The sequence below is a fragment of the Sphaerodactylus townsendi genome, linkage group LG16 (genome assembly GCF_021028975.2).
Source record: "Sphaerodactylus townsendi isolate TG3544 linkage group LG16, MPM_Stown_v2.3, whole genome shotgun sequence".
In the NCBI taxonomy this organism is placed as follows: Eukaryota; Metazoa; Chordata; class Lepidosauria; order Squamata; family Sphaerodactylidae; genus Sphaerodactylus; species Sphaerodactylus townsendi.
In genome coordinates, this window is record NC_059440.1 from 21,217,539 (window position 1) to 21,244,354 (window position 26,816).

General features: G+C 47.8%; 1 protein-coding gene across 2 annotated transcripts in view; it reads left to right on the top strand.

Annotated features, from left to right (window-relative positions):
- Positions 1-26,816, top strand: part of NPHP4 (nephrocystin 4) — a 90,451-nt gene that overhangs the window by 18,224 nt on the left and 45,411 nt on the right. For both annotated transcript variants that reach the window (XM_048519475.1, XM_048519476.1), the window contains 6 exons: positions 819-991; positions 1,567-1,631; positions 2,356-2,505; positions 10,824-10,951; positions 14,498-14,679; positions 14,825-14,951. In XM_048519475.1, coding sequence (XP_048375432.1) covers positions 819-991; positions 1,567-1,631; positions 2,356-2,505; positions 10,824-10,951; positions 14,498-14,679; positions 14,825-14,951 — 825 coding nt within the window. The remainder of the gene's footprint in view (positions 1-818; positions 992-1,566; positions 1,632-2,355; positions 2,506-10,823; positions 10,952-14,497; positions 14,680-14,824; positions 14,952-26,816) is intronic.

Below are 26,816 nucleotides of genomic sequence, written 5' to 3' on the forward strand. Positions count from 1 at the left end.
TCTTAATCAACAACCAAAGCATACATATTATAAACAACAACAACAATAAAACAATGAACAATACACACACAGGGGATCCCAAATATGAAAGTGATGACTGTATTACAGAGACTTGATATTATCGTATTTGGGATCCCCTGTGTGTGTGTGTTGTTCATTGTTTTCTTGTTGTTTATAATATGTATGTTTTATATGTTTATATGTATGTTTTATATGTTTATAATATGTTTATAATATGTATGTTTTAATAAAGATACTTATTAAAAAAAGAAAGCTTATGCCAGAATAAAAACTGCTTTCCTTTTAAAAAAGATTCCTTAAAGATAGAGAAAAGTGGGGTATAAAAACTAACTCTTCTGCTCTTCTTCATCAAGTGCCCACTTAAACAGTGTATATAGATCTCCTGCCCTGGTGATTCACCTATGACTGTGAATTTAGGACATCACTCGTACTGGTGAACCACTTGTCTTTTGGTATCCTCCCGTAATGACTGTTTAAAGCGCCCCCAGGTTTTTCAGAACACAGTTTTAAGAACATAAGAAAGAGCCTGCTGGATCAGAGCAGAGTCCATCTAGTCCAGCACTCTGCTACTCGCAGTGGCCCACCAGATGCCTTTGGGAGCTCACAGGTAGGATGTGAAAGCAATGGCCTTCTGCTGCTGCTGCTGCTCCCGAGCACCTGGTCTGCTAAGGCATTTGCAATCTCAGATCAAGGAGGATCAAGACTGGTAGCCTATCTTTGAATAGGAAGCAAGTTCCCTGCTGCCACGAAGACCAAACCCAAGCACACGTTCTTTTCTCCACTCTTGTCTTATTCAGACTGTCTATTTCCACACATCTTTGGATCATCCCAGCATCATTCTTGTCGTGGAAGTGGTGGCTTCGATCCAGAGGCAGGACAAGACTTTCCAGGACCTGTCATGCGGCTTTGGAATCCTGCGTTTGTTTGACAGCAAGGCTGAACCAACCAACCTGGGCTTGAAGGAGAACGGGTATGTTCCTCCTTTGGAATCAGTGGGGTGTATTATTGAGTCTTAAGGAAATGCTCATGCGATCTGCCGGCTGTTCGGCCATGGGGTTGGCGACAGTAAGGAGTTGTTTGAGGGTAATTTGGCCATAATTTGGAGGAGGAATTGTCGCTCAGTGGCACAGCCCATTCAGTGCATGGAAGAGGTCTCTGGTTCAGTCCTTGGTGGGGGAGGTGGTGGGAGCAGGAATGGGTGGGCTTCTCTAGATACAGTGTAGGGCCTGGGTTGTGGGGTGAGAGACAGGGGGTGGCAGGGAAAGGGGAGCTTCTCCCGGGCCCTGCATGGCTTACTGCCAGTGCAGTGCAGGACCTAGATTGGTGCTTGGAACAGGGGAGATGGGGGGAGGGCTTCTCACAGGCCTGCTGGTCCCTGAAGGGGGATTCAAGGGATTCATCTTGCAACTTCTGCACAAAGACTTAAAAGTGCTCTCCTCCTCCTTTTCCTCCTCCTCCTCCCCCCCACCTCCTCCTCCTCCTCCTTCCTGTTTTGCTGCTCTTGGGGAAGATCCCTATGTCATGATCTCCCCCTTTTCTCCCCAGGCTCAGTTTGTATCACGGGACTCCCAGAGCCCTGCTGCACCCACTGTTCCAGGAGCCGATAGAAAGTAAGTCACAAAAGACCCTTTGCCCTTTATTTTGTGTTAGATGTGTTGTTCTCTGAGCATGTGCAAACCATAGTAAAGGCTCAGAACGGGGCATGGGGAGGGAGGAAGAGACTTGCTTTAAGAGAATGGGCAAAGTTGGGAATGGAATAAGAAGGGGACAGCCTCTTCGAGTTTATCAGAGAACGCCTGTCCTGGAGGGCCCAGGCTAGCCTGGTCTCATTAGATCTTGTCAGCTAAGCAGGATCTGCTCCGGTTAGTTCTTGGATGGGAGACCATCGGGGAAATTCAAGGTTGCTACACAGAGGCAGGCAATAGCAAACCACCTCTGTTCATCTCACGGGCAAAGCGAACCCTGGTTCGTTCTTAGATGGGAGAATGTCAAGGAAGTCCCATATTGCTATGCAGAGGCAGGCAATGGCATACTGCCTCTGTTGGTCTCTTGCCTTGAGAGTTGCATCACTTCTCAGTGACTTCATTCTTAATAGTCTTTGAATTATGGAAATGGTTGTAGGCACCTTTGAAGGGTGGGCAGGCAAGACACCTTCAACAGGAGCACCCCTGTCGTGCAGGGTTGTCCTTGCCTCAATTCCCTCTTGCCCCACCACTAAAAGCCATCCAAGGGTTTTCTCCTGTGGACAGGCTTTCATTTTCTGTGGCAAGCCAAGTCCATCTGTCTCTAAATCTACAGCTGAAGTTTTGCCTCTCGCCTTTCCTCTCTCTTTAGAGAACACATATCTGACCGTGATGGACAGCGGCCGCCTTCAGTGTGCCTTGCAGCCACACCCACTCCTAGAAACTATCTGTCACCTCCTTCCAGAAAACACCCTTGTGTCCAGGCTGCAGAGAATCCCCGGAGTGTTGACAACACAGGAAGGTACGCATAAGCTGTTAAGCAGTGCTTTGTTTTGGAGTGTACAAGGCCCATACGCCAGCGTGGTGTAGTGGTTAAGAGCAGGTGCACTCTAATCTGGAGAACCGGGTTTGATCCCCTGCTCTGCCCCTTGAGCTGTGGAGGCTTATCTGGTGAACCAGATTAGCTTGTGCACTCCAACCCATGCCAGCTGGGTGACCTTGGGCTAGTCACAGCTCTTTGGAGCTCTCTCAGCTCCATCCACCTCACAGAGTGTTTCTTTTTGGGGTGGGGGGTGGGGAAGGGAAAGGAGATTGTAAGCCCCTTTGAGTTTTCTTACAGAAAAGAAGGGGGAGATATAAATCCAACTCTTCTTCTTCTTCTTATGGCTGCTCACCACTCATTATATCCGTTATTTGTTTGGGTGTGAGTTTGGCTCGTCAGAGTCCACAAAGATCAGGAAAAGCCCAGAGGATTCTCGGAAACAGGAAGCCCTGGAGAGCGGTGACACTTAACTGGTGAATCACAGCGTGATCTAGCGCATACATGAAAATGACGGTTACCTCTTTCTCCCAGGGAGCCCCACCATGTGCTTTGTGTGCTTTCTTTCAGCAAGGGCTCTTTGTCACTCTTAGAATGTATTAACTGATATAAAGGATGCCCTGTATCTCTGCAGCTCTGCTTATTAGCCCATCTGCCTTTTTCTCCTGGACTGATTTGCCAGAGCAGGCGGGAATAGTGTTGCCTGAAAGGCGGACAGAGAAGTAAACAATAGCTTGGGGAACCGAATCCTTTCAGCTGGGACAGAGCTGCCCCGTGTCTCTTTCTCATAGGAACTCATAGGTCCCTAGCATTGCGCTTATCTCCAGTGGCTTCATTGGTAGCAATAGACAGCTTCTGTGCTTCTCTTCCATCAAGTGCAGCTATGGAGCGTTTGCTCCATCTTGTGGCAATGAGTGGAAAGGTGTTTTTTTTTTGCCATGGAGAGGGCAGAACTTCTGTGTGCCAATCAAGAGACTTCCTATGGCTTATTGGTCCCAGGGGCTGATGCTGTACATCCTTCTTCCATTGTATGCCTGGAGGAGGCGTACAAGCTCCTTTCCCTTCCTCTCCCCACAACAGACACCTTGTGAGGTAGGTGGGGCTGAGATAGTTCGGAGAGAACTGTGACTAGCCCAAGGTCAACCAGCAGGAATGGGTGCAGAAACACATCTGGTTCACCAGATACGCCTCTGCCACTCAGGTGGAGAAGTGGGGAATCAAACCCGGTTCTCCAGATTAGAATCCACCAGCTCTTAACCACTACACCACCAAGCAAGATGAGCTCCCCAGCGAACAGGTGGCTGCAGCAACGGCCATGAGAAAGTCTGCCCAAAGGTTGGCAAGTGGTCTGGTTCTGCAGCAGGGGCTTGCCAGTGGCGTCCCCAATGCTCAGGCCCAATGTTCTGCTGAAACGTTGCCTGAAGCGAAAATGGACCTGTCCTTTAGAGTCCTTCCAAAGGCACGGAGGTGATTCAGTGGCACGCAAGCCAGCTTCGCCAATCCCGTGAAACGTCTCGGGAGCATTCGGAAGGTTAAGGGTTCTTGAGTTCAGATCCAATAGAGAAAAGTGAGCCTTTACATTAATAAGGATGCTGAAGATAGAAGAAGAAGAAGAGTTTGGATTTATATCCCCCCTTTCCTGTAGGAGGCTCAAAGGGACCCTCGTACCTGGGACCCTCGTACCTTCGGGACCGCATTACCCCATATGTCCCAAATCGACCTCTGCGTTCTGCAGAGGCCAATCTACTGGAGATCCCTGGCCCCTCCATGACGCGGCTGGCCTCCACTCGGGCCAGGGCCTTTACGGCTCTGGCCCCAGCCTGGTGGAACACTCTACCACCAGCTGTCCGGGCCCTGCGGGACCTTGGAGAGTTCCGCAGGGCCTGCAAGACGTTCCACCGGGCCTTTGGAGAGACCAGCCGCTGAGACCCCCCCTCCCCCTTTGCCATATAGGGGCCCTAACATCTTTGGGACCCACTGTGCTTTCTGGGCGGGTTGTATGCGGGTTTTTGTGGGATACTGTTTTTAGAATATGCTTATTTTAATTCAACTGTATGTTTTATATATGGTATTATATTGTTCACCGCCCTGAGCCCTTCGGGGATAGGGCGGTATAATAAATTAAATAAATAATAAATAATAATAATAATAAAGGGGCTTACAATCTCCTTGCCCTTCCTCCCTCACAACAAACACCCTGTGAGGTGGGTGGGGCTGAGAGAGCTCAGAAGAACAGCCCAAGGTCACCCAGCTGGCGTGTGTGGGAGTGTACAGGCTAATCTGAATTCCTCAGATAAGCCTCCACAACTCAAGCGGCAGAGCTGGGAATCGAACCCGGTTCCTCCAGATCAGAGTGCACCTGCTCTTTGCCACTGCTCTTAGCCACTACGCCACTGCTACGCTTTCGCCGGTAGCTCCTGGTTCGGGAAATGCTTCCCACAGGACACCCACCCAAATCCAAGCCTGAGCATTAGAAAACCTATCTGTTCAAGCTGGCTTTTAGGTGTCAAATTAGAAAATGGTTACAGGAAATGTCTAGATGTCAGTGGTATCTTATTCTGTGTAGGACAGAGGATAAGTCATTAAAATGAGACTTAACTTAAATTCTGAAAATAAAGGTGGCCTACATTGGATTTATGACTTTAAAGAAACGCCTTGTCCTCCAAAGTTAAAACTCCAGCCCTTCTGTTCTTGTTTGCTCTCCTTAACTTAGACGACTCAGCAGTAAATACTACTTGGTTACTGGACGTAAAGGAACTGAAGGCCTGAAATTGGCTTCAAATGGGCACTTTCAGCCAAATGTACCCTATAATTTGATAGACTGAAGCTTCAGATAACAGCCTCCATGAAACCGAGAAGGTATATTTAGTTTCCAAAATCGAATTAAAGCAGATTCTAGTGTTGGCAAACCTGATTTGTTAGCAGCTCCTGTTCTCAACCGTTCCCGCGGCTCTTAAACTGTTCTGCCAGCTAGAGACATATTATTTCATTGTATTGCCAGGTGCTTTATAGATAGCCTGGTCTGTCTCCCTTAACTACACGGTGTTGGTTCGATAATGCTCAGTTGTGGATCTGGGGGAGACGGAGGCGAATCTGAAAATCGGCCACTGCTTCTTCATTAGAAAAGCAATCCAGGAAGAAGTCTCTGCCTCGCATTCTCTTCCTGGGGCCATCAGTCTCTTCTTCTGGGCATGCGAATTTTAGCTGCTGCGGGCTGGTCGGAGGAAACAATTTGTTGCTGAAGGTTTCTGAAAGTGAGGAGTTTCACCCTAGAAGCAAGGAACCAGCGAAGAGATAAGACTAAATCGGGAGGCAGGAAGAGGTGGCAATTTCGTTTCACTTTTTTCATTTCAATTTTAATTTATACCCCGCCCTGTCCCCGAAGGGCTCAAGGCAGCTAACAACATAATAAAAGAAATACATTACAACAGTAACATTAATAGAACACATATGAGTTAAATAAAATCAAATTTCACATGGCGACTTAAAACACTTCTAACTAAACAATTTCTAAGGACAATAACAGCAGCATTATCTGTACATCAGTGTACATCAAACTAAATCCATATTCAATACATTGATAATAAATCAGTATATTAAGAAGAAGAAGAAGAAGAGTTTGGACTTATATCCCCCCTTTCTCTCCTGCAGGAGACTCAAAGGGGCTTACAATCTCCTTGCCCTTCCCCCCTCACAACAAACACCCTGTGAGGTAGGTGGGGCTGAGAGAGCTCCGAGAAGCTGTGACTAGCCCAAGGTCACCCAGCTGGCGTGTGTGGGAGTGTACAGGCTAATCTGAATTCCCCAGATAAGCCTCCACAGCTCAGGCGGCAGAGCTGGGAATCAAACCCGGTTCCTCCAGATTAGATACACGAGCTCTTAACCTCCTACGTCACTGCTGCTCCTACGCCACTGCTTAACAACAATACATAACAGTATATCAATAATCCAACAACATATCAAATATCAGTACGTGAACAATATCAAGGAAGACTATATTGATCCATTTGCAACCATGTGTTTCCAGCGCATCAATACATTAACTCCATAATGGTGCACCTTCTTAAGGTGTGCAAACATATCCAAAATAAGGCATTCTAAATCGCCCTCCGTGATAATGAGACATAATGGGGCTATCCAGGTCAGGGCAAAATAGGTAATAGGTCAAACATGTTATGTACACAATGTTATGTACACAGGTCAAACATGTTATGTACACAATGGAGGTAATGTGCCTTTCCCCCAAGCTTCTTGTAACCAGTGCCCTGTATTACTGTGGCAGTGTAGACACATGTTAAATATACAGCATGTACATATAGTGCAATGGTGGCGAACCTTTGGCACTCCAGATGTCATGGACTACAATTCCCATCAGCCCCTGCCAGCATGGCCAATTGACCATGCTGGCAGGGGCTGATGGGAATTGTAGTCCATAACATCTGGAGTGCCAAAGGTTCGCCACCAGGGATATAGTGGCTAGCTTTGAGCTCATTATGTGGTCACTCCCAGCCTCAGCCAGCGCTGTGGAGTGGTCAAGAGTGGTGGGCTCTAATCTGGAGATCCACGTTTGAGTCCCTTCTCCTCTACACGATTGGCGGACTCTTATCTGGTGAACCGGATTTGTTTCCCCACTCCTCCACGTGAAACCTTAGGCCAGTCACAGTTCTCTCTGGACTCTTTCAGCCCCACCTACCTCACAAGGTGTCTGTTGTGGGAACAGAAAGGGAAAGGGAGTTTGTAAGCCACTTTGAGACTCCTTCAGGAGGGAAAGGAAGCGTTTAAATCCAAATTCTCCTCCTCCTCCTCTTTTGTCCATTGACAACCGTTGTGAGGGTTGTGCACACAGAGGGTTGTGCACACAGACCTTCCGTCATGCAGAAAGGATATAGAAATGTATTGTCGAGGACTTTAGAAACACTTATTATATAGAGATACTGTAACAGTACTTCGATGCTATGAATTAGCCGCTTGTTGGTCTGCTAGATTCTGCCATGCAGAGGTCCAAAGGAAACAGAAGAGGGCACAAAAGAATGGGCATTGGTCACGAGAACCCAAACGTTTTGTGAGTTCCAGAACTTCTTTGGCAAGGAACTATGTATATTTTCAGGTAGGTCTCCTTGCTGGGGATTGTTCTCGTCCTGACCGCTCACAGTTCTGTCGTACTGTAAGAGCGCTTCACCTGCGGCTGTTCCCTCAAGGAGCTCGATCAGGCGTCCCTGCTGACGGGCTCATCAATCACCCACTTGGCTGCTGTTTGGCCGGGAACTTTCCAGCCGATGAGCTTAGCAACCTTGTCGCTTAGAGCAAAGTTACTCTCGGCCTTGCGGAGTGGTACAGACACATCTTCCAAGCCTCCATTAGCATAATAGAGATGGATGAGTCCCGTGGGTAAAAGGTGACTCTCTGGGGCAACACAGACAGGAGGGTGGATCAGACAGGTTTGTTCTATCTGTTTCTTTTTTCCGAGTTACACTGTTCTCATTGGCTTCTGCTGTAGGCCGTGCCATAGTCCACTGGAGGTTTAAATGATATAGCTGAAAGGAACCTCAGTTGGTTTCTCCAACACTTTTCTGTCAGATTTCGGCCAGCACTAAATGTGGAGGACCCATTCAACTATCAGGATGGACCAAAGCTCTAGGAATTCTAAGTTTCCCCCCAAAGTAGTCCATGTCAGCATTTCAGTGCCCAACACTATCTGCCTGTCAAACCTATCTCTTCTCTCCATAGTTCAGTGTTTTTTTCTGGGATGCAAGTGCTATGATCTAACGCCTGTAGCAATTTTACTTAGGTCGCACCCAGCATGTCAAGGAGTTCTAGTGAGGTCTAGTGAAAGCCTGCACAATGCGTGTCATTTTGGTAGGCCCTGATCATAGAATCATAGAGTTGGAAGAAACCCCAAGGGCCATCAAGTCCAACCCCCTGCAATGCAGGAGCACACAAACAAAGTACTCCTGTCAAATGGCCATCCAGCCTCTTCAAAGAAGGAGACTCCACCACACTCCGAGGTAGTGAATCCCACTGTCGAACAGCCCTTGCTGTCAGGAAGTTTTTCCTGATGTTTAGGTGGAATCTCTTTTCCTTCACCTTGAACCCATTACTCCTGGTCCTAGTCTCTGGAGCAGCAGAAAACAAGCTTGCTCCCTCACCAACATGACATCCCTTCAAATATCTAAACATGGCTATCATGTCACCTCTTAACCTTCTCTTCACCAAACATATCCAGCTCAAGTTGTTTCATGGATTTTTGTTATTTTGGATCTGGTGTGGGACAATATGGCTCGGGACAACTTTTTCCCCCTTTACTCTGGCTGGTGCTCTTAGAGTTGACCCAGACTGTGGGGTTAGGGACTCTGAAAAGCGGATGTTGGTTTGTTTACCTATTTCCATACCAGACTTGGCTTAAGATCCTGCAAAGGGGATTTGTTAAAGTGCAACTTTCTCATGTCCTGCTGGGGAAGAGCCAAAGGGGGAACAGCTGTTCTTTTGCCTTCCTGATGGGTTTCCTTTGAATGATTGAACGGTACAATTGGAGGCCTGAGGCATTTTTGAAGTACAGTGTAGACAACAGCAGCAGTTTTAACTTTTGTTTTGATTAATCTTGTTAAAAATGACATTTTTTTTTTTAAAAAAAGCAGAACATTTTATAATCTGGGCAGCTTGAGACAAATTCCAGTTGAAGGCAGCGGGAGAAGAAGACCCATTGTGAAATGGATTGGCTTTATAACAGAAGCCATGTGTTGGAAGAGAAGGACTTTACGCTGTTTCCTTCCTCAACCATAGAGGGGGTTTTACTCGTAAGCCAGATGCTAGATAGGGTCCCATGGACTGTCACCTTTACTCTATCATGCTGGCACTATCCCTTTGATGTTAGACTGATACTCTTAGGGAGTTCCTTCCTTCCAGTTCTCTCTCTCTCTCTCTCTCTCTCTCTCTCTCTCTCTCTCTCTCTCCATCTTGCTCTAACCTACAGCACCATGTGCATCCGTGCATCCATCCCCATCCAGCTAGATTTAGAATAGAATAGTGAACCTATCTATCTGCCTTTCTGTCCAGAATGAAGTTCACTAATAAATACTCTTTTTATTAGATTACAAACTACAAAAAAAAATCTCCATTGTTTCTTTGTGCCTAAGCTCACACACATGTTCAGGATATGCTCTGCTGTGCTTAACCTCCGCGCACTCTGCTCGACGTGCAAAGGAGTAACATCTACGAGGAGATTATCCAACACCATGGGCTTCAGTTTGCTGCTGACGATAGGACGTTTTAGAGCATTCGTAGGGTGACCATGAGTTGGAAGTGACTTGATGGCACTTAACACACATACACACAGGCAGCCTACTGCACATATAGAATAGTTCACTTTCAGCCTACTGCACATATAGAATAGTCCACTTTCAATGTCACCATTGTCTGAAAGTGGATTCTGCTATTCCGCACAGTAAAATCCAGCTGCAGAGTGCATTGACAGTGGATTGAAAGTGCATTATTTTGCATGCGTGGAAGAGGCCACACACCCACACACATACACACAAATTTTGGACCCATAAAGGGAAAAAATCGCAATGGTTCTGTGAATGAAAACAATTCTCTTGACTGGGGTGCTGTGTGGTTTCTGGGCTGTATGGCCGTGTTCTTGCAGTGTTCTATGCTGCTAGAACATGGCCGTACAGCCCGGAAACCACACAGCACCCCAGTGATTCCGGCTGTGAAAGCCTTCGACAATACAATTCTGTTGACCTATTGAAGTATACAGATGGGCTTGTCCTAACAAGTATGTACATCTCCCTGGCTGAAAACATTTACCATTCAGTCATACCTTTCTTTCCCCCTCTCCCCTTGCAACATTTAATCACCCAGAAATCAAGTCTGTCTCCAGAGCATTTATAATAGCGCACCAGGGATATATTGGCATTGTTACATTGGAATTTCTTTTATTTATTAACCCTGCCTTTCTCCTGACCCAGTCAGATGCTGAGGCGGGTAACAAGAAATACAGTACAAAAATAATCGCCTATTAAAGTAAGTAAGTGTTCTCCGCTGCTCCAGAGGGCAAGGCTAGATCTAACGGGCTTAAGTTACAGGAGGGCAGATTTCAGTTGAACACCAGCAGAAACTTTCAAATGGTAAAGAGCAGTTTGACAAGGGAACCAATTACTGGCGAGCAGATGGTGCTCCGTTCCTGGAGGCCTTCAGACGGAAGCTGAGACTGCTCAAGTGTTCGGTTTTTCTTCAGCGAGCAGGTGACTGGAAGACAATAAGGAAGGGGTTCCGGCTGTAACCTCTGAATCCATTTGCAGAAGACGTCTTCCACAAACCACGCCTCATGAAGACAGTCACGTGGTACTTGGAGAAGCTATCCATCCACCTGTACCCTTCGTTGGAGAAATTTGAGGAGGAACTGTTGGATCTTCTCATGAGCGATCAGGTATTTTCCCACACACTGGTCCAGGCATAGTGATTTATAGGTGCAAAAGTAAAAAGGTCATCCGCTGTCCAAGCACTGGATGGTTACTGACCCATGGAGTGACATCACAGCAAAAGGTTTACTAGGCAGACTGTTCATGGGATGGTTTGCTGTTGCCTTTCTCAGTCATATACCAGAGGCATAGCTCCAAGGGGGTGGGGCAGTGATGGCGAACCTATGGCACGAGTGCCCGAGGTGGCACTCGGAGCCCTCTTCGTGGGCACGCACACACAGAGTTTGCCATGTGGGGGTGGAAAATCACCTTCCACACACAGACATCTAGGCTGGCCTGGGCCACTGAGCATGATGTGTGTGCACCACGGTGAGCAGGGAGGACTCAGCTGGTGGGCCTGGTGCCTGTGCTCCGGGTGGCTGCTGCCCGAGGTGGGGGGGTGCAGAGGAGGCAGAGATGCTAGAGAAGCACAGAGCGGTGCACGTGGGACTAGCTGGAGGCTAGAGCAGGCTGGCCCCTGCTCGAGCAGGGGGGCAGAGGAAGAGGGAGCCAAGCGTTTTTTTCTAAACTAAAACCTCAGCATTCAGGTTAAATTGCCGGGTTGGCACTTTGTGATACATAACTGGGGCTTGGGTTGCAATTTGGGCACTCAATCTCAAAAAGGTTCGCCATCACTGGGGTGGGGGGATGGTTGCATGATGCACCAGGCACGTACCCCTGTGGTGGTGTGGTGAGGGCGTTCCAGGGGCAAGGTGGGGGTGTTCTGGGGTGGGGCGGGGGCGTTCCAGGGTAGGATGGGGGCGGAGGATGCAGCAGTGCACCAGGAGCTTTCCCCCCTTGCTACGCCTCTGTCGTCTACACTTTACCACGAGCAAGCTGGGTACTCATTTTAGTGAACCTGGAAGGATGGAAGGCTGAATCAACCTTGGGCCGGCCACCTAAAACCAACTTCCATCGGGATCAAACTCGGGTTGTGAGCAGAGCTCTGACTGCAGTACTGTAGCCTACCACTCTGCTGTAGTAGGGCTCTTGACTGATTTATAAAAGCTGTTTGTTATATTCCACCCGGAGATATTCTGAGCTCCAAAAATCTGAATCAATTCTGAGCCTTGCATGAATTAAGTCATTGGAACAGAATTAGTATCATTTCTGTTTTTCTCAATTTAGTCTCCAGGGTTTTCTAAAACCTGTTCTTCATAGTTGATTCTGATTTGGTGGTCCTCCCACCGGACAGCCAGCGTGGTATAGTGGTTAAGAGCAGGTGTGCTCTAATCTGGAGAACTGGGTTTGATTCCCTGCTCTGCCACTTGGGTTGTGGAAGCTTATATGGTGAATTAGATTAGCTTGTGCACTCCAACACATACCAGCTGGGTGACCGTGGGCTAGTCACAGTTCTTTGGAACTCTCTCAGCCCCATCTACCTCACAGAGTGTTTGTTGTGAGGGGGGAAGGGAAAGGAGTTTATAAGCCCCTTTGAGTCTCCTTACAAGAGAGAAAGGGGAGATATAAATCCAACACGTTTTCTTCTTCCCAGGATCTCTAAAATGTTTGCCACTGAACCATGTTTGCCATTGCAAATGTTTGCTAGCCATCTTTCTGGCATTTGCATTTTCTAGCTATTTCCAGAGCCGTATGATCTAGAAGCTCTTTCCTAAAACAAATTCTCCGGAAGCTGAATTTCACACACAAAAATGCAACCTGTGCTTTTGTGGCACATAAATAGTTTTTCTCCGCCTGAAGGAAAACCTGGCTCATTGCTGCATTTTCAAGAGGAATGGAACTGGCGTTATCTTGGACAATAACAATGTGTTTGTTTGCATAATACAGATGCATCCATATGGATTGCTTTAGGGGCCTTTTCTTTTTGCGGGCGCCCGTTTTATTGCCTTCATTTTGCTCCCGATTAAGAGACAGATATTCTCCTCTTTGTCATTGTTGGATTGTTCGGCGGAGTTTTTCCTCTCTCCTTTTTTTTTCGGAATAAACAAACGCTAATGAGCTGCATTGTGGCTGGGCTGGTTGTGATTAATGGACACACTGAGTAACTTCTAAGCTTTTGTGTTCATCTTTGAGTTCCTGTAATTTAGGAAGCGATAATAACCCCAAGGACAAGGCTTGTTGATTTGTCAGATTTGCAGTGGATTTTTCAAAAGGCGAAGATGAAACACTTTAATATCCAGCAATCACTCCAGGGCAGCTTTCATTTTTATTGGTTTATGACATATTGCCTAAAATTACTTCCCATCCCCTCTCCACACACTCCTTTGGTTCCCACAACACATTGGCAGTGTGGGTCCAAAGTGTGATAGAAGAAGAAGAGTTGGATTTATATCCTTCCTTTCTCCTGTGGGAGACTCAAAGGGGCTTACAGACTCCTTTCCCTCCCCCCCCCCACCACAACAAACACCCTGTGAGGTAGGTGGGGCTGAGAGAGCTCTGAAGAACTGTGACTAGCCCAATGTCACCCAGCTGACGTGTGTCGGAGTGCACAGGGTAATCTGAATTCTCCAGATAAGCCTCCGCAGATCAGGCAGCAGAGCGGGGAATCAAACTCGTTTCCTCCAGATTAGAGTACATCTACTCTTAACCCAGTGGTGGTTTGCACCACTTCAGCAAGTTTGCACCACTTCGGCAGAACCGGTTGTTAAAATGGTGCTTGTAAACCACTGGTTGTTAAATTATTTGAATCCCGCCACTGTCTTAACCACTACGCCACTGCTGGCACCCATAATCTTGGGCTGTTTCCAGTGAAAGACCTCAACGTGACTGTTGGGGAGCTGGAAGTTGGATTTTCAAATGGGAAATGGGCACTTTAGACCCACTGCTACCAGCTGTTGCACACTGGTGGTGTCATGGGGGGCACTTTTTGATGCAGATAACTCTGACACAGACAGGAGGGTGATGCCAGCCCTGGGGGAGGGGCTATGGCTCAGTGGTAGAGCAGCATGCAGGAAATCCCAGGTTCAACCCCTGGCATCTCCTGTGAAAAGATGAGGTGGTAGGTGATATGAAATGCTCCCACCTAGCATCCTGGAGAACTTCCGCCAGTTTGAGCAGGCAGTTCAGACTCTGATGGGCCACTGGTTCCAATTCAGTATAAGGCAGCTTCATGTGTTTATGTGCGTTTGTGTGTTCTGTCGTCAGTACAGATCAGGGGTGTACTGCCCATATGAGGTCAAATGTACCTGAGCTGCAGCCATTTAGTCATGTGGGGGGCGGAAAATCACTCCCCCACATAACCCTCCTCCTTTGAGATGACCTAATGCAAAAAAAGTTGTTTGGTCTTGGTGAGGGAGAGCGGGGTGTGGAAAACTCAGATTTTGCACCGGGCTACATTTTTCCTAGGTACTCCTCTGGTACAGACCCAAATGTCAACCTTAAAGGGATCAAAAGTCCCGCATAAATTTTGGGAACCCTGAGCCCACCCTTAGAGGAGCAGACCTGCCATATGGTGGTATAATTGTCAGACTTGTCTTTCGGAGGTACAGATACTCAGGCAGGGACCCAGTCTTTGTATTTGAAACATGGCTTTGACCTTCGGCTGATTTCCACAGAATATCTTGATGCTGCACGGGAATGCGCTTGCCGTGCAGGAGCGGCGGCTGCACATCGGGGTGCACAACGGCTTTTGCTTTGTGCAGCCCCCGCAAGTTGTGGTGGTGGTGCCGGAGACCGAGGTGACCCGGGGACATTTTGGAAGCCTGCCCAGGAAACCAAGGGCCAGTACCAAACCCAGGTGAGGAAATATTTCCTAAAGACTCCAAGACCAGCTTGTATCGGAGGGTGTAACTGAATCACCTACAGTGTTCATGGAATGGAAAGGCAGTGTACAAAGTTGCAAATAATTAAACACGGTTCTTTTGGGCTCATCTAAAACGCAGTTTGGAGGGACAAGCTCTGGTCCTACGAAGCCGCATCCATTTGGCAGAGATGGTTCGTCACCCAGCATTCGGAGTTGTCTTCCAGTTGGAGTACGTCTTCTCTGCAGCAAGTGGAGCAGACGGGAAGGTAGGAGTTGGAACTTGACCTTCTCTTTGGCTACTGGGGTCTTCCAGAGCAGCTGCGGTGTAGTGGTTAAGAGCAGGTGCTCTCTAATCTGGAGAACTGGGTTTGATTCCCCGCTCTGCCACTTGAGCTGTGGAGGCTTATCTGGGGAACCAGATTAGCTTGTGCACTCCAACACATGCCAGCTGGGTGACCTTGGGCTGGTCACAGTTCTTCAGAGCTCTCTCAGCCCCATCTACCTCACAGGGTGTTTGTTGTGGAGACGGGGGGAAAGGAGATTGTAAGCGCCTTTGAGTCTCCTTACTGGAGAGAAAGGTGGGATATAAATCCAAACCCCTCCTCTTCCTCCTCCTCCTCCTCCTCTTCCTCCTCCTCCTCTTCCTCCTCCTCCTCTTCCTCCTCCTCCTCCTCCTCCTCCTCCTCCTCTTGGAAATCAAGATACGGGCTTCTCTGTCATTGTACAAAGTTACAGGGTCTTCCCAGACTTGCTCTCCTGGTATCTCCTTATAACTTGATCTTTCTCGGATTAGCCTGATTAGATGAGGGCTGAGGTGAGGCCAGGCACAGGTCAAGTCAAATCAAATTTCATTTTAACGGTCGTTGACACCAGACAGAAGTGATTATAAAACAGTCATGATCAAAAATACACCTGACATTGCGCAAAGCTGGACCCGTGCAGTATATGTACCCTTGCCCACGCTTAACTGAATATTATACAGCCAGATGATCGCTGTTATATTAAAACTAAATAGAAAATTTTAGCATTCCCCCTGTTTGGGATAAATGTTTTTTTTTTAAAAACAAAAGGACTATAGAGTTTGGCCGAATACATAAATGAAGCACCATTCCTAGGTTCCAACTGCCTCCCAGATTTTCTTTTACTTATCTAGGAGAATACAAAACTGAGCTACAGTTAATGTGCTTTGGTGATCTCTGCCCATCAGCAAATAGTCCAGTTTGTGCTTGTTCCTTCCAGGCAATTTGGACGGGAGAGGGCCTATAGTTTCATTACGGAACTTTTGATAAAAGGGACACCTGGAAAACATACGTCCGATTGCGTCAGTTTCCTTTAGAGGGCAGGCACAAAGAAGAAGAAGAAGAAGAAGAAGAAGAAGAAGAAGAAGAAGAAGAAGAAGAAGAAGAAGAGGAGGAGGAGGAGGAGGAGGAGGAGGAGGAGGAGGAGGAGGAGGAGGAGTTTGGATTTATATCCCCCTTTCTCTCCTGCAGGAGACTCAAAGGGGCTTACAATCTCCTTGCCCTTCCCCCCTCACAACAAACACCCTGTGAGGTGGGTGGGGCTGAGAGAGCTCTGAGAAGCTGTGACTAGCCGAAGGTCACCCAGCTGGCATGTGTGGGAGTGTACAGGCTAATCTGAATTCCCCAGATAAGCCTCCACAGCTCAGGCGGCAGAGCTGGGAATCAAACCCGGTTCCTCCAGATTAGATACACGAGCTCTTAACCTCTTACGCCACTGCTGCTCCTTCTCATATGGGATTTTCCCGAATCTGCCCTCCAGAACAGAAGAAGGCAAGGGATTGCTTCTAGCCAGGGTGAGCGCTCTCCTCGTGCTGCTGATTTCCAGAAAATATAGATAGGTGGCCGTGGTGTAGTGGTTCAGAGCAGGTGGATTCTAATCTGGAGAACCGGGTTTGATTCTGGAGAACCTGCCACCATTTTGGATGTCGCTGGGCGTGTGCTGTGTTTCGGCTGTGCACATGTTCTCTGGAAAAAAAGCAATACAGCAAGTCTTTCTGTTTGGCTGTCTCTGCCTCACGGCCCCTGTTGCCAGTGTAATGCAAGTTGCTAGCTGGAAATCTGAAGATTTGCCAGGGTTGCCATGCTAGGAAGAGTAACGGGTCTTCAGTCCCGCACCCAACACACTACCAACATGGCAACTTACGCACGAGTATGCATACCATATAGAGGGCCAACATGGGATAGTGGTTGGACTAGGAATCAGGAGACCCGGATTCAAAGCACCGTTCTGCCAGGATAGCTCCCTGGGGTGATGTTTGGTTTGTCATGCTCACTCAGCCCTAGCCTACCTCGCAGTGTTGTTCTGAGGATAAAATGGAGGAGGGGAGAACGATGCAAGACAATTCAAGGTACTGACAATTATGTTTAAAGCCCTAAATGGCTCGGGCCCCACCTACCGAAAGGAACGCCTTCGCCCGTCCGAGCCGGCCTGTACACTGAGATCAAGTGGGGAGGTCCTCCTGTGGTCCTTTCCGCTGATGAGATGCAGTGCGGGGGGCGGGGGGCAGAAATAGGGGAGGGCTTTCTCTGGGGTAGGCCTTAAATTGTGGAACAGCCTCCCTTCAGAAATTTGCCAGGTGCCTCTATGGTTTCAGACATCTGGTGAAAACCTTGCCTTTTACCCAGGTCTTTAGTGGTTGACCTCCTTGGGACCCTCCCACTGATGCCAGCTACATGGGGGTGGGTGGATTTTTAGTGGGGTTTTAACATATTTTATTTATTGTTCTAACTATGTTTTTATACTGATTTTAACTTCGAATGTTTCCACGGGGTTTCATCCCCGTTTGTTAGCCGCCCTGAGACTATGGTATAGGGTGGGGTATAAATTGCAGAAATAAATAAGTAAATAAATAAATTTCTGCCCCCCCATTTGGGAGCTAGATGGGGCATAAGAGAAGTGAGTAAATAAATAATCCATACTTTCGAGGCTGTGTGTATGTTGCAGTTGTGTAAAGAAAAGTTGCAGAAAGGGGTCTTGGGCACAGAATTCAGCTCCCGCAGAATATCCATTTTCATTTTTTTTTTTAAAAAAGATCAAGCTTCTAGTCTTTATGAAGATAGGATTCACGTGAATGGGCAATGCAGAATGGAAATCTCAGGAGCCGGAGGAGCAGTTCCGCTTAGCTCCCTATCTCTCGCTATGGTTAGCAGAGGCGTAATAATGCAAAACGGGAGATTTGCATGCTTTTTACAGATTGCAGTGTTTGGATTCCCCATGTGCATAATTTTAATTGTTTCGGGATACAGTCACAAATCCTGGCATGTTTGTCACCTACATGGGCTGTTCTCTCCATCCCTGTCAGCCACTCCAGTTGTCGTCATAGCTGCTTCAGTTAACTGTATTGATGATTAAAGACCCTGGAACAGGGGTGGCCAGTCAGCCATGCTGGCAGGGGCTGATGGGAATTGAAGACCATGAATATCTGGAGTGCCACAGGTTGGCCACCCCTGCCCTAGAAGCTTTGGCCAGAAATCTGCAGAATAACAAGGCCATTCCTGGTTCTTGTGACAATAGGCAAACAACCCCTTATCTAGTTGTGGAAGTTGGTTGGCACAGGGATCTTCTAGCCTTGGCGGATGTAGCCTGAAGCTGTCAGGGACTGGTATTTCAGTGAGGTGTATCACAGAGAAAAGTCTGTTACACACTGTTTCCCTTCTCACTGGACACAGTGTGTAACAGACTTCCCTCTATGATACACCTCTGAAGATGGCAGCCACAGATGCAGGCGAAACGTTAGGAACAAGATCCACCAGACCACGGCCACACAGCCTGGAAAACCCACCACAACCAGTTGAATCCATCCGTGAAAGTCTTCGACAATACATTGAACACCCCTTTAGTATCTTTCTCTCTGGCGTACAGGTTATTTTGACGTATAGATGTGAGCAGGTTAAAGAGATGTTGCTTCTGCTTCTATTGCATTGGGTCTATAATTTAAAGAAAACTGCGTTAGAAATGTGTCTGTGTGTGACAGAGAAACAGAGAGATAAAAAAAAAGAACCTTACTGTAGGCTAGTGCCAACATATGAGAGTAGAACTCTGTTGTGAGAAAATTAATTTAAGGTGTCATAACGGACGCAACGTTTAGGCCCTCTCCGCCAGAATTTTGCTATCATCAAGAGACATTCCCATCTCGTTCGGCAACGGTAGTTTTCGTAAAACACCCAAACGGCTGGGAAGATTTACCGCATGTCATAAGGCTTCCATCCATTACACAATATGTTCAAATTGATTTTTAAGTCCTTTAAAAATTATTTAAGACTGGTAAGCCGATGCGAAATTTGCTGTTTCCCCTGACCTGCGCCAGATGGTTCTCTTGTAGTTCATAAATCCGCTGAAAGTGGTCTTGTCATAACAGAGTGCCGGTTTCCACTAAGCAGTCACGAAGGGGCTGTTCCCCAGCGTGGGGAAGCCGGCTGAATTCTCGAGGCGTTTTGAACGAGGATGAAACCGGTGCTGTTTCAGGGAGCGATTCCCTCATTGATTCTAGGAACATATTTGAGCCTCTGTCACTCCAATGTAGGCCCAAGGCCTTCAAAATGGTGGCTGAGAAGAGTACATTAGAGTCCTAACAATAACTGAATGAAGAAATTTGGTGAAAAGGTAACGGTGCCCAGCGTGGTGTAGTGGTTAAGAGCAAGTGCACTCTAATCTGGAGAACTGGGTTTGATTCCCTGCTCTGCTGTGGAGGCTTATCTGGTGAACCAGATTTGCTTGTACACTCCCAACACATGCCAGTTGGGTGACCTTGGGCTAGTCACAGTTCTTCTGAGCTCTCTCAGCCCCACCTCCCTCACAGGGTGCTTGCTGTGAGGGGGGAAGGGAAAGGAGATTGTAAGCCCCTTTGAGTCTCCTTACAGGAGAGAAAGGGAAGATATAAATCCAAACTCTTGTTCTTCTTCCTCGTGTCTGGGATCTCAAGATATAGCAAGGCTCTCTAGTGATCACCACCTCCAAAGAAGTACTCTGCAGCCTTCTCTTTTTGCATAACTCTTGATTACCGAGGATCCGATCGGCTCGAGCCTCAAGTGTGCTGCTCCACACCCAGGCACGCGCAAGGACACTTCAAACAAAGCTGCTGTCCAGCCTCGGCACGCTCCTGGTCTGTCTCGACGAAAACCAGGACTGCTAATCAGGCCCTTTGCACGCTCGTTCATTAATGAAATTATCCCCTTCCATCCTTCCGTGCTTCAGTTGGGCAGATTTGAAATTGTGATCGTGTTTGAGTCATTAGCTTCCTCTTAACAGCTGTGACTTGCTGCCTGGCAGAGAAATTGGTCTGCTTATTTAGGAGCTGAAAGGTTGCTATCTAATCTTCTGACCCCTTTAAAAAGGACCTTCTTGTTTTGCCCTCCAGTGCCTGTTATCTCCAGCTTCTGACTGTTCTTCTAAGGACACATCTGCCTGGCAGGTTCCTTTCTCCTTTTCTGTGCAAACCAGCTGTTGAGACTCTGTGTCTGCTCAGGGCAGACCGACCGAGCTGTGGCTCGATGGTAGAACGTCTGCGTGGCATGTGAGAGGCCCCAGGTTCAACCCCTGCCATCTCTAGTTACGAGGACATGCAAGACCTTTGAAGGTGATGTGTGAGACCTTTGCCTGAGACCCTGGAGAGCCGCTACCAGACAGAGCAGACAAGGCCAAGCATTGGTCTGCCTCCACGTAAGGTAGCTCCATCTCTGTAGAGCTAAGCTAGAAGAAATGTGGGGGCCTGTCCTGTCCTACTCAAGGGAGAGTGTGCCAACATGTGTGGCTTGGGGGCGGGTGGGTGAAGCTGCTCCTTTCTGCCAGAGCTGCTGCAGTTGTTTGGAATTTAATTCTCATTTTGCGAATTGGTGAGCTAGGCTTCTTTGCTTCCATCTGTAGGTCTTCAGTCCCCTCCTCCTTCTGAAAGTTCTCATTTTGTTACTGCAGTGGACCGTGTGGAATCTGCAAATGGCTGCCATGTTCAGTTCATTTGGGGGCGGGGATTAGTACATTTTGTGAGCTTATTTGCAAGGCCGCCTTGTAGCTATTGAACTGATGAAAATAAAGATGAGAATGAACTGTGCTTGCTCAAGTTCTTTTCACTGATCCGTGTGCCTTTGAGCTAGTCACAGTTCTTTAGAACTCTCTCAGCCCCAACTACCTCACAAGGTGTCTGTTGTGGGGAGAGGAAGGGAAAGGAGCTTGTCAGCCACCTTGAGTCTCCTTACAGGAGAGAAAGGTGGGATGTAACTCCAAACTCGTCTTCTTCTTCTGAAATGACCAGCCCATGTTGAGTTGTCGGGTGATATCCTACCTGTGTCCTTGTTTGGAGATTGATGGAAAAGCAACCAACCAACAAATGAACAAAAAAGCTGTAGGGAAAATATTTATTGTCTATAGACCCCTATGTGTTTTGCATAACATTTCCCAGGGCACTTCAAAGACGGTATGCGATGTTCTCTTTCCCTTCTAAAAGCAAAATGTAAACTTTTAGAAGGGAAAGAGAACATTGCATGCAATCTTTGATGCACACCCCCCTTCGATGAAGCTTATGCGGAACATGCAGGGAAGACTAGACAATAACTATTTTCCCTTAGGTACCACTGGGTTTTTGTTTTTCCTTCATTTTGCTTGATGTGGACCAAGCTCCTTTTTTGTAGATTGTTTCTGTTAAAGTAAAGTAAATGGGCAAGATATCTTTTTCTGTTGTGGTTGTAAAAGCTGGAAATTTGGGCAAGAGACCTGGAAATATTTCCAAGCAGCTCTAGCTCCCTGCTGCCCCATGGTCCATTCACTGGAGTTGCTGGGGATGTGCTCTGTCAGTGAGTTAGTTGTCTCCTTGCCCATGTACAGTGAACAGCTTGGTCAGGAGTTCTGTGATGATACCTAAGAGTGTGAACCTGGAGCTGGGAGGTCCTCGGTTTTAATCTTTCTTCAGCACAGCCGATCACCTGCAGGCAAACCAGTAGCATCAAGGAGAAAATAACGCGTTGAGAAAAAGAGACGACACTGCAGAAAATCGACTGCCGTACGTCAAAGACTTCTCACTGCCTGTCTCTGCCCCCATCCCCAGTAACAGCACTGTGCAACTCCGTACCACCTTGAGATGCTCGGGAGAAAAGCGAGCGTGTAAATATTTTAAAGGAATGTAATCAAAAAGCTATGACAGTGGTCTGGAGGGTCCCCATATATTAAGTGAAGACCGAGAAGATGGCAGCTTGGTTTCCTAGTCGTCATTTCCTTTGACACTTTAGACTGCTGAAGACTTCAATTAAATGTGGAGGAAGATTTTTAGTTAGTTGTGGTGCATATTGTGGACATCACTAAACCCTATCTGGGGAGGAAGGAGCAGGCCAGTGGCTCTCAGTAGTTTAGTTCTAGCCAAAGTACTCCTATCTCCCTGAGCCCCGCCCAGTAGTTGCAGAGGGTGGGCTGAAATTCTCATGTACAGGCCTCCATCACAACCCAGTGTGCCGTAGTGTTTAAGAGCAGGTGGATTCTATTCTGGAGAACCGGGTTTGATTCCCCACTCCTCCACCTGAGTGGCAGAGGCTTATCTGGTGGACCAGATGTGTTTCCACACTCCTACATTCCTGCTGGGCGATCTTGGGCTAGTCACAGTTCTTTGGAGCCCCACCTACTGCACAAGGTGTCTGTTGTGGGGAGAGGAAGGGAAAGGAGCTTGTAAGCCACCTTGAGTCTGCTTACAGGAGAGAAAGGGGGGGGTATAAATCCAAACTCCTCCTCCTCCTCCTCCTCTTCTTCTTCCTCCTCCTCCTCCTCCTCCTCCTCCTCCTCCCGCTGCCTTTTTTAAAGGTTGGATGGCAGCTTGCATTCGGCTCTCCCGAATGCCTTTCCACTTCTCCGCAAGGGTGGACGGATCTGTCAGCTGTTAATTGAGCCCTTAATTTTCATCCTTCCCCGCCACTTCCGATCCCACCTCAGCCCAGCTGGCCTTTTGCTCTCTTGCTTGCTTGGTCTTTCCTCACCTCCTTTGCCAACCGCGGCCTCGCCCATGCCTGTGACCTCCGCGGAGACAATGGAACTTGTCAGGCAATGCATCAGCCCGACGCTTGATTTCCCCGAGGACTGGAAAATGGTCGGAGATGTCATACTTGCCCGTGTTCTTGGGTTGATTGTGCCGCCGTACAGTTGGAATGAGCAACCTTGTTCTGACAAATGCAATGTCAGAAATATAATGAATGGACTTGCCGTCGGCCTCCAGGGAAAGAGGAGAGGGAATGGCGGTGTGTTCTCACCCTGGAGAAAGATTTCATCTTTGCGACAGAACTGTGGATCTGGAGGGGACTTAATTATTTCGGCTCCCTGCCCTGAGACGAGGTGTCTGACAGCTGGTGGATGCTGAAATGACTAAGCTTCTCTTGCATGAAGAATTCTGCAACCTGCTTATCCAACAGATTCCCATTGCTGACTCGTTCTTGGGTTTTTTTGGTCCTTGAGGTGGGCGAGGGGAGAAAAACAACAACCTTGGGGTGTAATCCTAGATATTTGCCAACATGACCCTGCTTCATGCTCGAGTGTGGGAGATCTCAGTTCCCACCTCTAGTATCCCCAGGAGCTCAAGTAGCAGGGCGTGGGAAGGCCTCCAGGAAGCCTAAGATCTCACAAAATTGCTGCACATAGTAGTAGTCAGTGGGGTGCTAGATCTGGGCTCTCTAACATGGTGCCCGTGGGTGCCATGGCACCCTTGGACACCTTTTCTGGTGCCCACCAAGTGTTTTCCAGAAATCAGTGGAGCCCAGTAGGGCTTTTGTTCAGCAAGGCTTCTCGTCTGACTATTGGAGATTTGATTGACTAGGCTATTTTTTTAAAATGTTGTTTTGGTATCAGCTGGCACCACAGAACAAGAGTCTGCATTGTATTGCTGAAGTGAAACTATGGCAGCCACTTTGCAGCTGGTTCCGCCTCCTCTGGCAGCCTTTTTGTGACATTTTGGGACCCCTGTACTAGAAGAAGAAGAAGAAGAAGAAGAAGAAGAAGAAGAAGAAGAAGAAGAAGAAGAAGAAGAAGAAGAAGAAGAAGAAGAAGAAGAAGAAGAAGAAGAAGAAGAAGAAGAAGAAGAAGAAGAAGAAGAAGAAGAAGAAGAAGAGAAGAAGAAGAAGAAGAAGAAGAAGAAGAAGAAGAAGAAGAAGAAGAAGAAGAAGAAGAAGAAGAAGAAGAAGAAGAAGAAGAAGAAGAAGAAGAAGAAGAAGAAGAAGAAGAAGAAGAGTTGGATTTGTATCCCTCCTTTCTCTCCTGTAGGAGACTCAAAGGGGCTTACAATCTCCTTGCCCTTCCTCCCTCACAACAAACACCCTGGCTCATTCCGCACACACAGAATAATGCACTTTCAAGCTGCTTTCAGGGCTCTTTGAAGCTGTGCAGAATGGCAAAAACAGTTGTGAAAGCAGCTTGAAAGTGCATTATTTTGCGTGTGCGGAATGAGCCCCTGTGAGGTAGGTGGGGCTGAGAGAGCTCCATAGAGCTGTGACTAGCCCAAGGTCACCCAGCTGGCGTATGTTGGAGTATACAGGCTAATCTGGATTCCCAAGATAAGCCTCCACAGCTCAAGCGGCAGAGCAGATTCCTCCAGATTAGAGTACACCTGCTCTTAACCACTACACCACTGCTGCTCCTAGTTGGACAAATGCTCTCATAGTAGGAAGCAGCTGCATATGATTCCTCTTGAATAGATTTATAGAAGTAGCAAAGAGAGACTGCATTGGAGACAGATAGGCAGGGGTACATGAGCATCCTGGGAGAATGTGTGATCTTTCTTCCCTTTGGGGGGAAACCTAGCTTTCTAGAAAGAGCAGAAAGAGACGGGTTTCCTCAGGATAGAGTTGAGGGCCATTGCATTTGCAGACCAGTGATGACTCTTCTCCCTTATTTGGAAATCCCAAGCTCACAGTGCCATGCTGTGCCATTTGTCAGATTGCAAGCTTTTCTACCACTCGGCGTGCCTCTTGCTAGTTAGCTGGATAGGCTGTCTGTGGGGGTGGCCAGGGAAGAGAAGAGAACCCTGTCGAAGGACTTGGCAGGCGTTGGCTGCCGAATACAAGAGACAAGAGAGAATCCAGTTGAGAAGCGTTCCTCCTCTTCCCCTCATTCACACCATGGCCCTTTTGGTAGTTTTTTTTCTGCCTTACCGGGGGAGGCTAAGCCAGAGGTGCCCTTGCTCCAAAGCAACAATACATTTCTAATCGGAGTCCCGCAGGATCAGGGACTTTACCTAAATCCTTTACCTAAACGCCTTTTCTGTTGAGCTGTTGACATACAGTGAGCAAAATTATTTTTGTTCAGTCAGATAAAAGGCAAGCCTCTCCCTGCCGAATGTCATGGTGCTCTACAAAGGCCTCGTGTGTAACACGCCGCAAATGAACTTATTAAATCATTTCTTTTTCTCCCCGGCTGGGGTGTTAAATCTCCCCGCGGGCTCTGGGTAGGGGAATGTCGCCCTGCAGCAGCTCCACCGCCGCCCGGTGAGCTCCAGAACGCGAGTTACCAATATATATATTTTTAATTAAAGGAGTTATTGAGATCGTAGCGAGGAAAGAAATTGATTTAATGCACACAACCCAAATATTGCTTGCTTGCATCCTTTGAGTCACGGGGAGACGTGGGCACGTGAGCCTTGGGTTTCAGTAAATTACAGCTCCCTTGCAGGAAAGGAAATAAATTTGGGCAAGGACCGAATTGACATAAATATGTGTAAGAAGTTAAAAAAAAAAGCATGGTTCTGTGCAATGCTATCCTGAGTGGAGTGGTACCTTTCTAAGCTTGTCGTTTGCAATAGACTTACAGGGACCTAACTGTGCTTAGGGTGGCACTGATGATTGGCAGCTGTTCTAGCACGAAAAGTTTGCAAGAACAAAGGAGTGGAGGGAGTCGTGGAGAAAGGTCTCAGATTGCCAGCGTTAGCTTTTGGAGTCTTTCCTCAATGAAGACCCAAAGTGATTACAGTGTGGACCTAGGGTGCAGTGTGGTAAGCTGCAGGAATGTAGGAGTGTGGAAATGCATCTGGTTCGCCAGATAAGCCTCCGCCACTCAGGTGGAGGAGTGGGGAATCAAACCCGGTTCTCCAGATTAGAATCCACCTGCTCTTAACCACTACACCATGCTGTTTAGCTACCTGCTTCCTCACTAAGCTTTTGTTAAAGGGGCAGGACTCCATACTGAAGGCCAGATAAACATAACTACTAAGTCTGTCTCTATGGAGACCTCTTGGGGTTTGGCCATTAGGGCAAGTGTCAGTGGGGGGGGGGAACAGCTGCTGATGCCACCTATGTACCTTCCCTGCCCTTGCCTATACCCGTGCTGCCCACTGCCCAGCATCACTGAAAAAGGGCATGTTGGTGGTGCTCAGTTGTGACCCGCCCAGTGGCAATAGCAGTAGAGCTCCCAGTCAAATGCACTGCCAGTGCTGTTGAGGAAAGAAGAAGAAGAGTTGGATTTATATCCCCCCCTCCCCTTCTCTCCTGTAAGGAGAGGCAAAGGGGCTTACCGACTCCTATCCTTCCCCACCCCCCACAGCAAACACCCTGTGAGGTGGGTGGGGCTGAGAGAGCTCCGAAGAACTGTGACTAGCCTAGGATCACCCAGCTGGCATGTGCTGGAGTGCACAAACTAATCTGGTCCCCCAGATAAGCCTCCACAGCTCAAGTGGCAGAGCGGGGAATCAAAGCCGGTTCTCTAGATTAGAGTGCACCTGCTCTTAAACACTACACCACATTGGCTTTAGGGAGACTCAAAGCAGTTTACAATCACCTTCCGTTCCTCTCCCCACAACAGACACCTTGTGAGGTAGGTGCGGCTGAGAGAGTTCTGAGAGAACTATGACTAGTTGAAGGTCACCCAGCAGGCTTGCTGCAATAATGCAGGGAGACACCATTTTGTTTTGGTGGGAGGGGGGGAGATAGTATTCAGGTTTTTCTAGTGAAAGAGGCATGGCTTTGGTGCAGTCCTTAAGATCACTGCAACCCTAATTCTTAAGAATTGAGGACTGGCGTACAGTGTACAGGGATCCTTCTCCATCCTTGCTATTAGCTGGATAGGCAGAATGGTACGGCTCAATCGATTGCTATCGATTTGTTATGAGTGCCTAATTATCCTGCTAAGGGGATTTGCGAGCAGGGCGTTCAGAATGC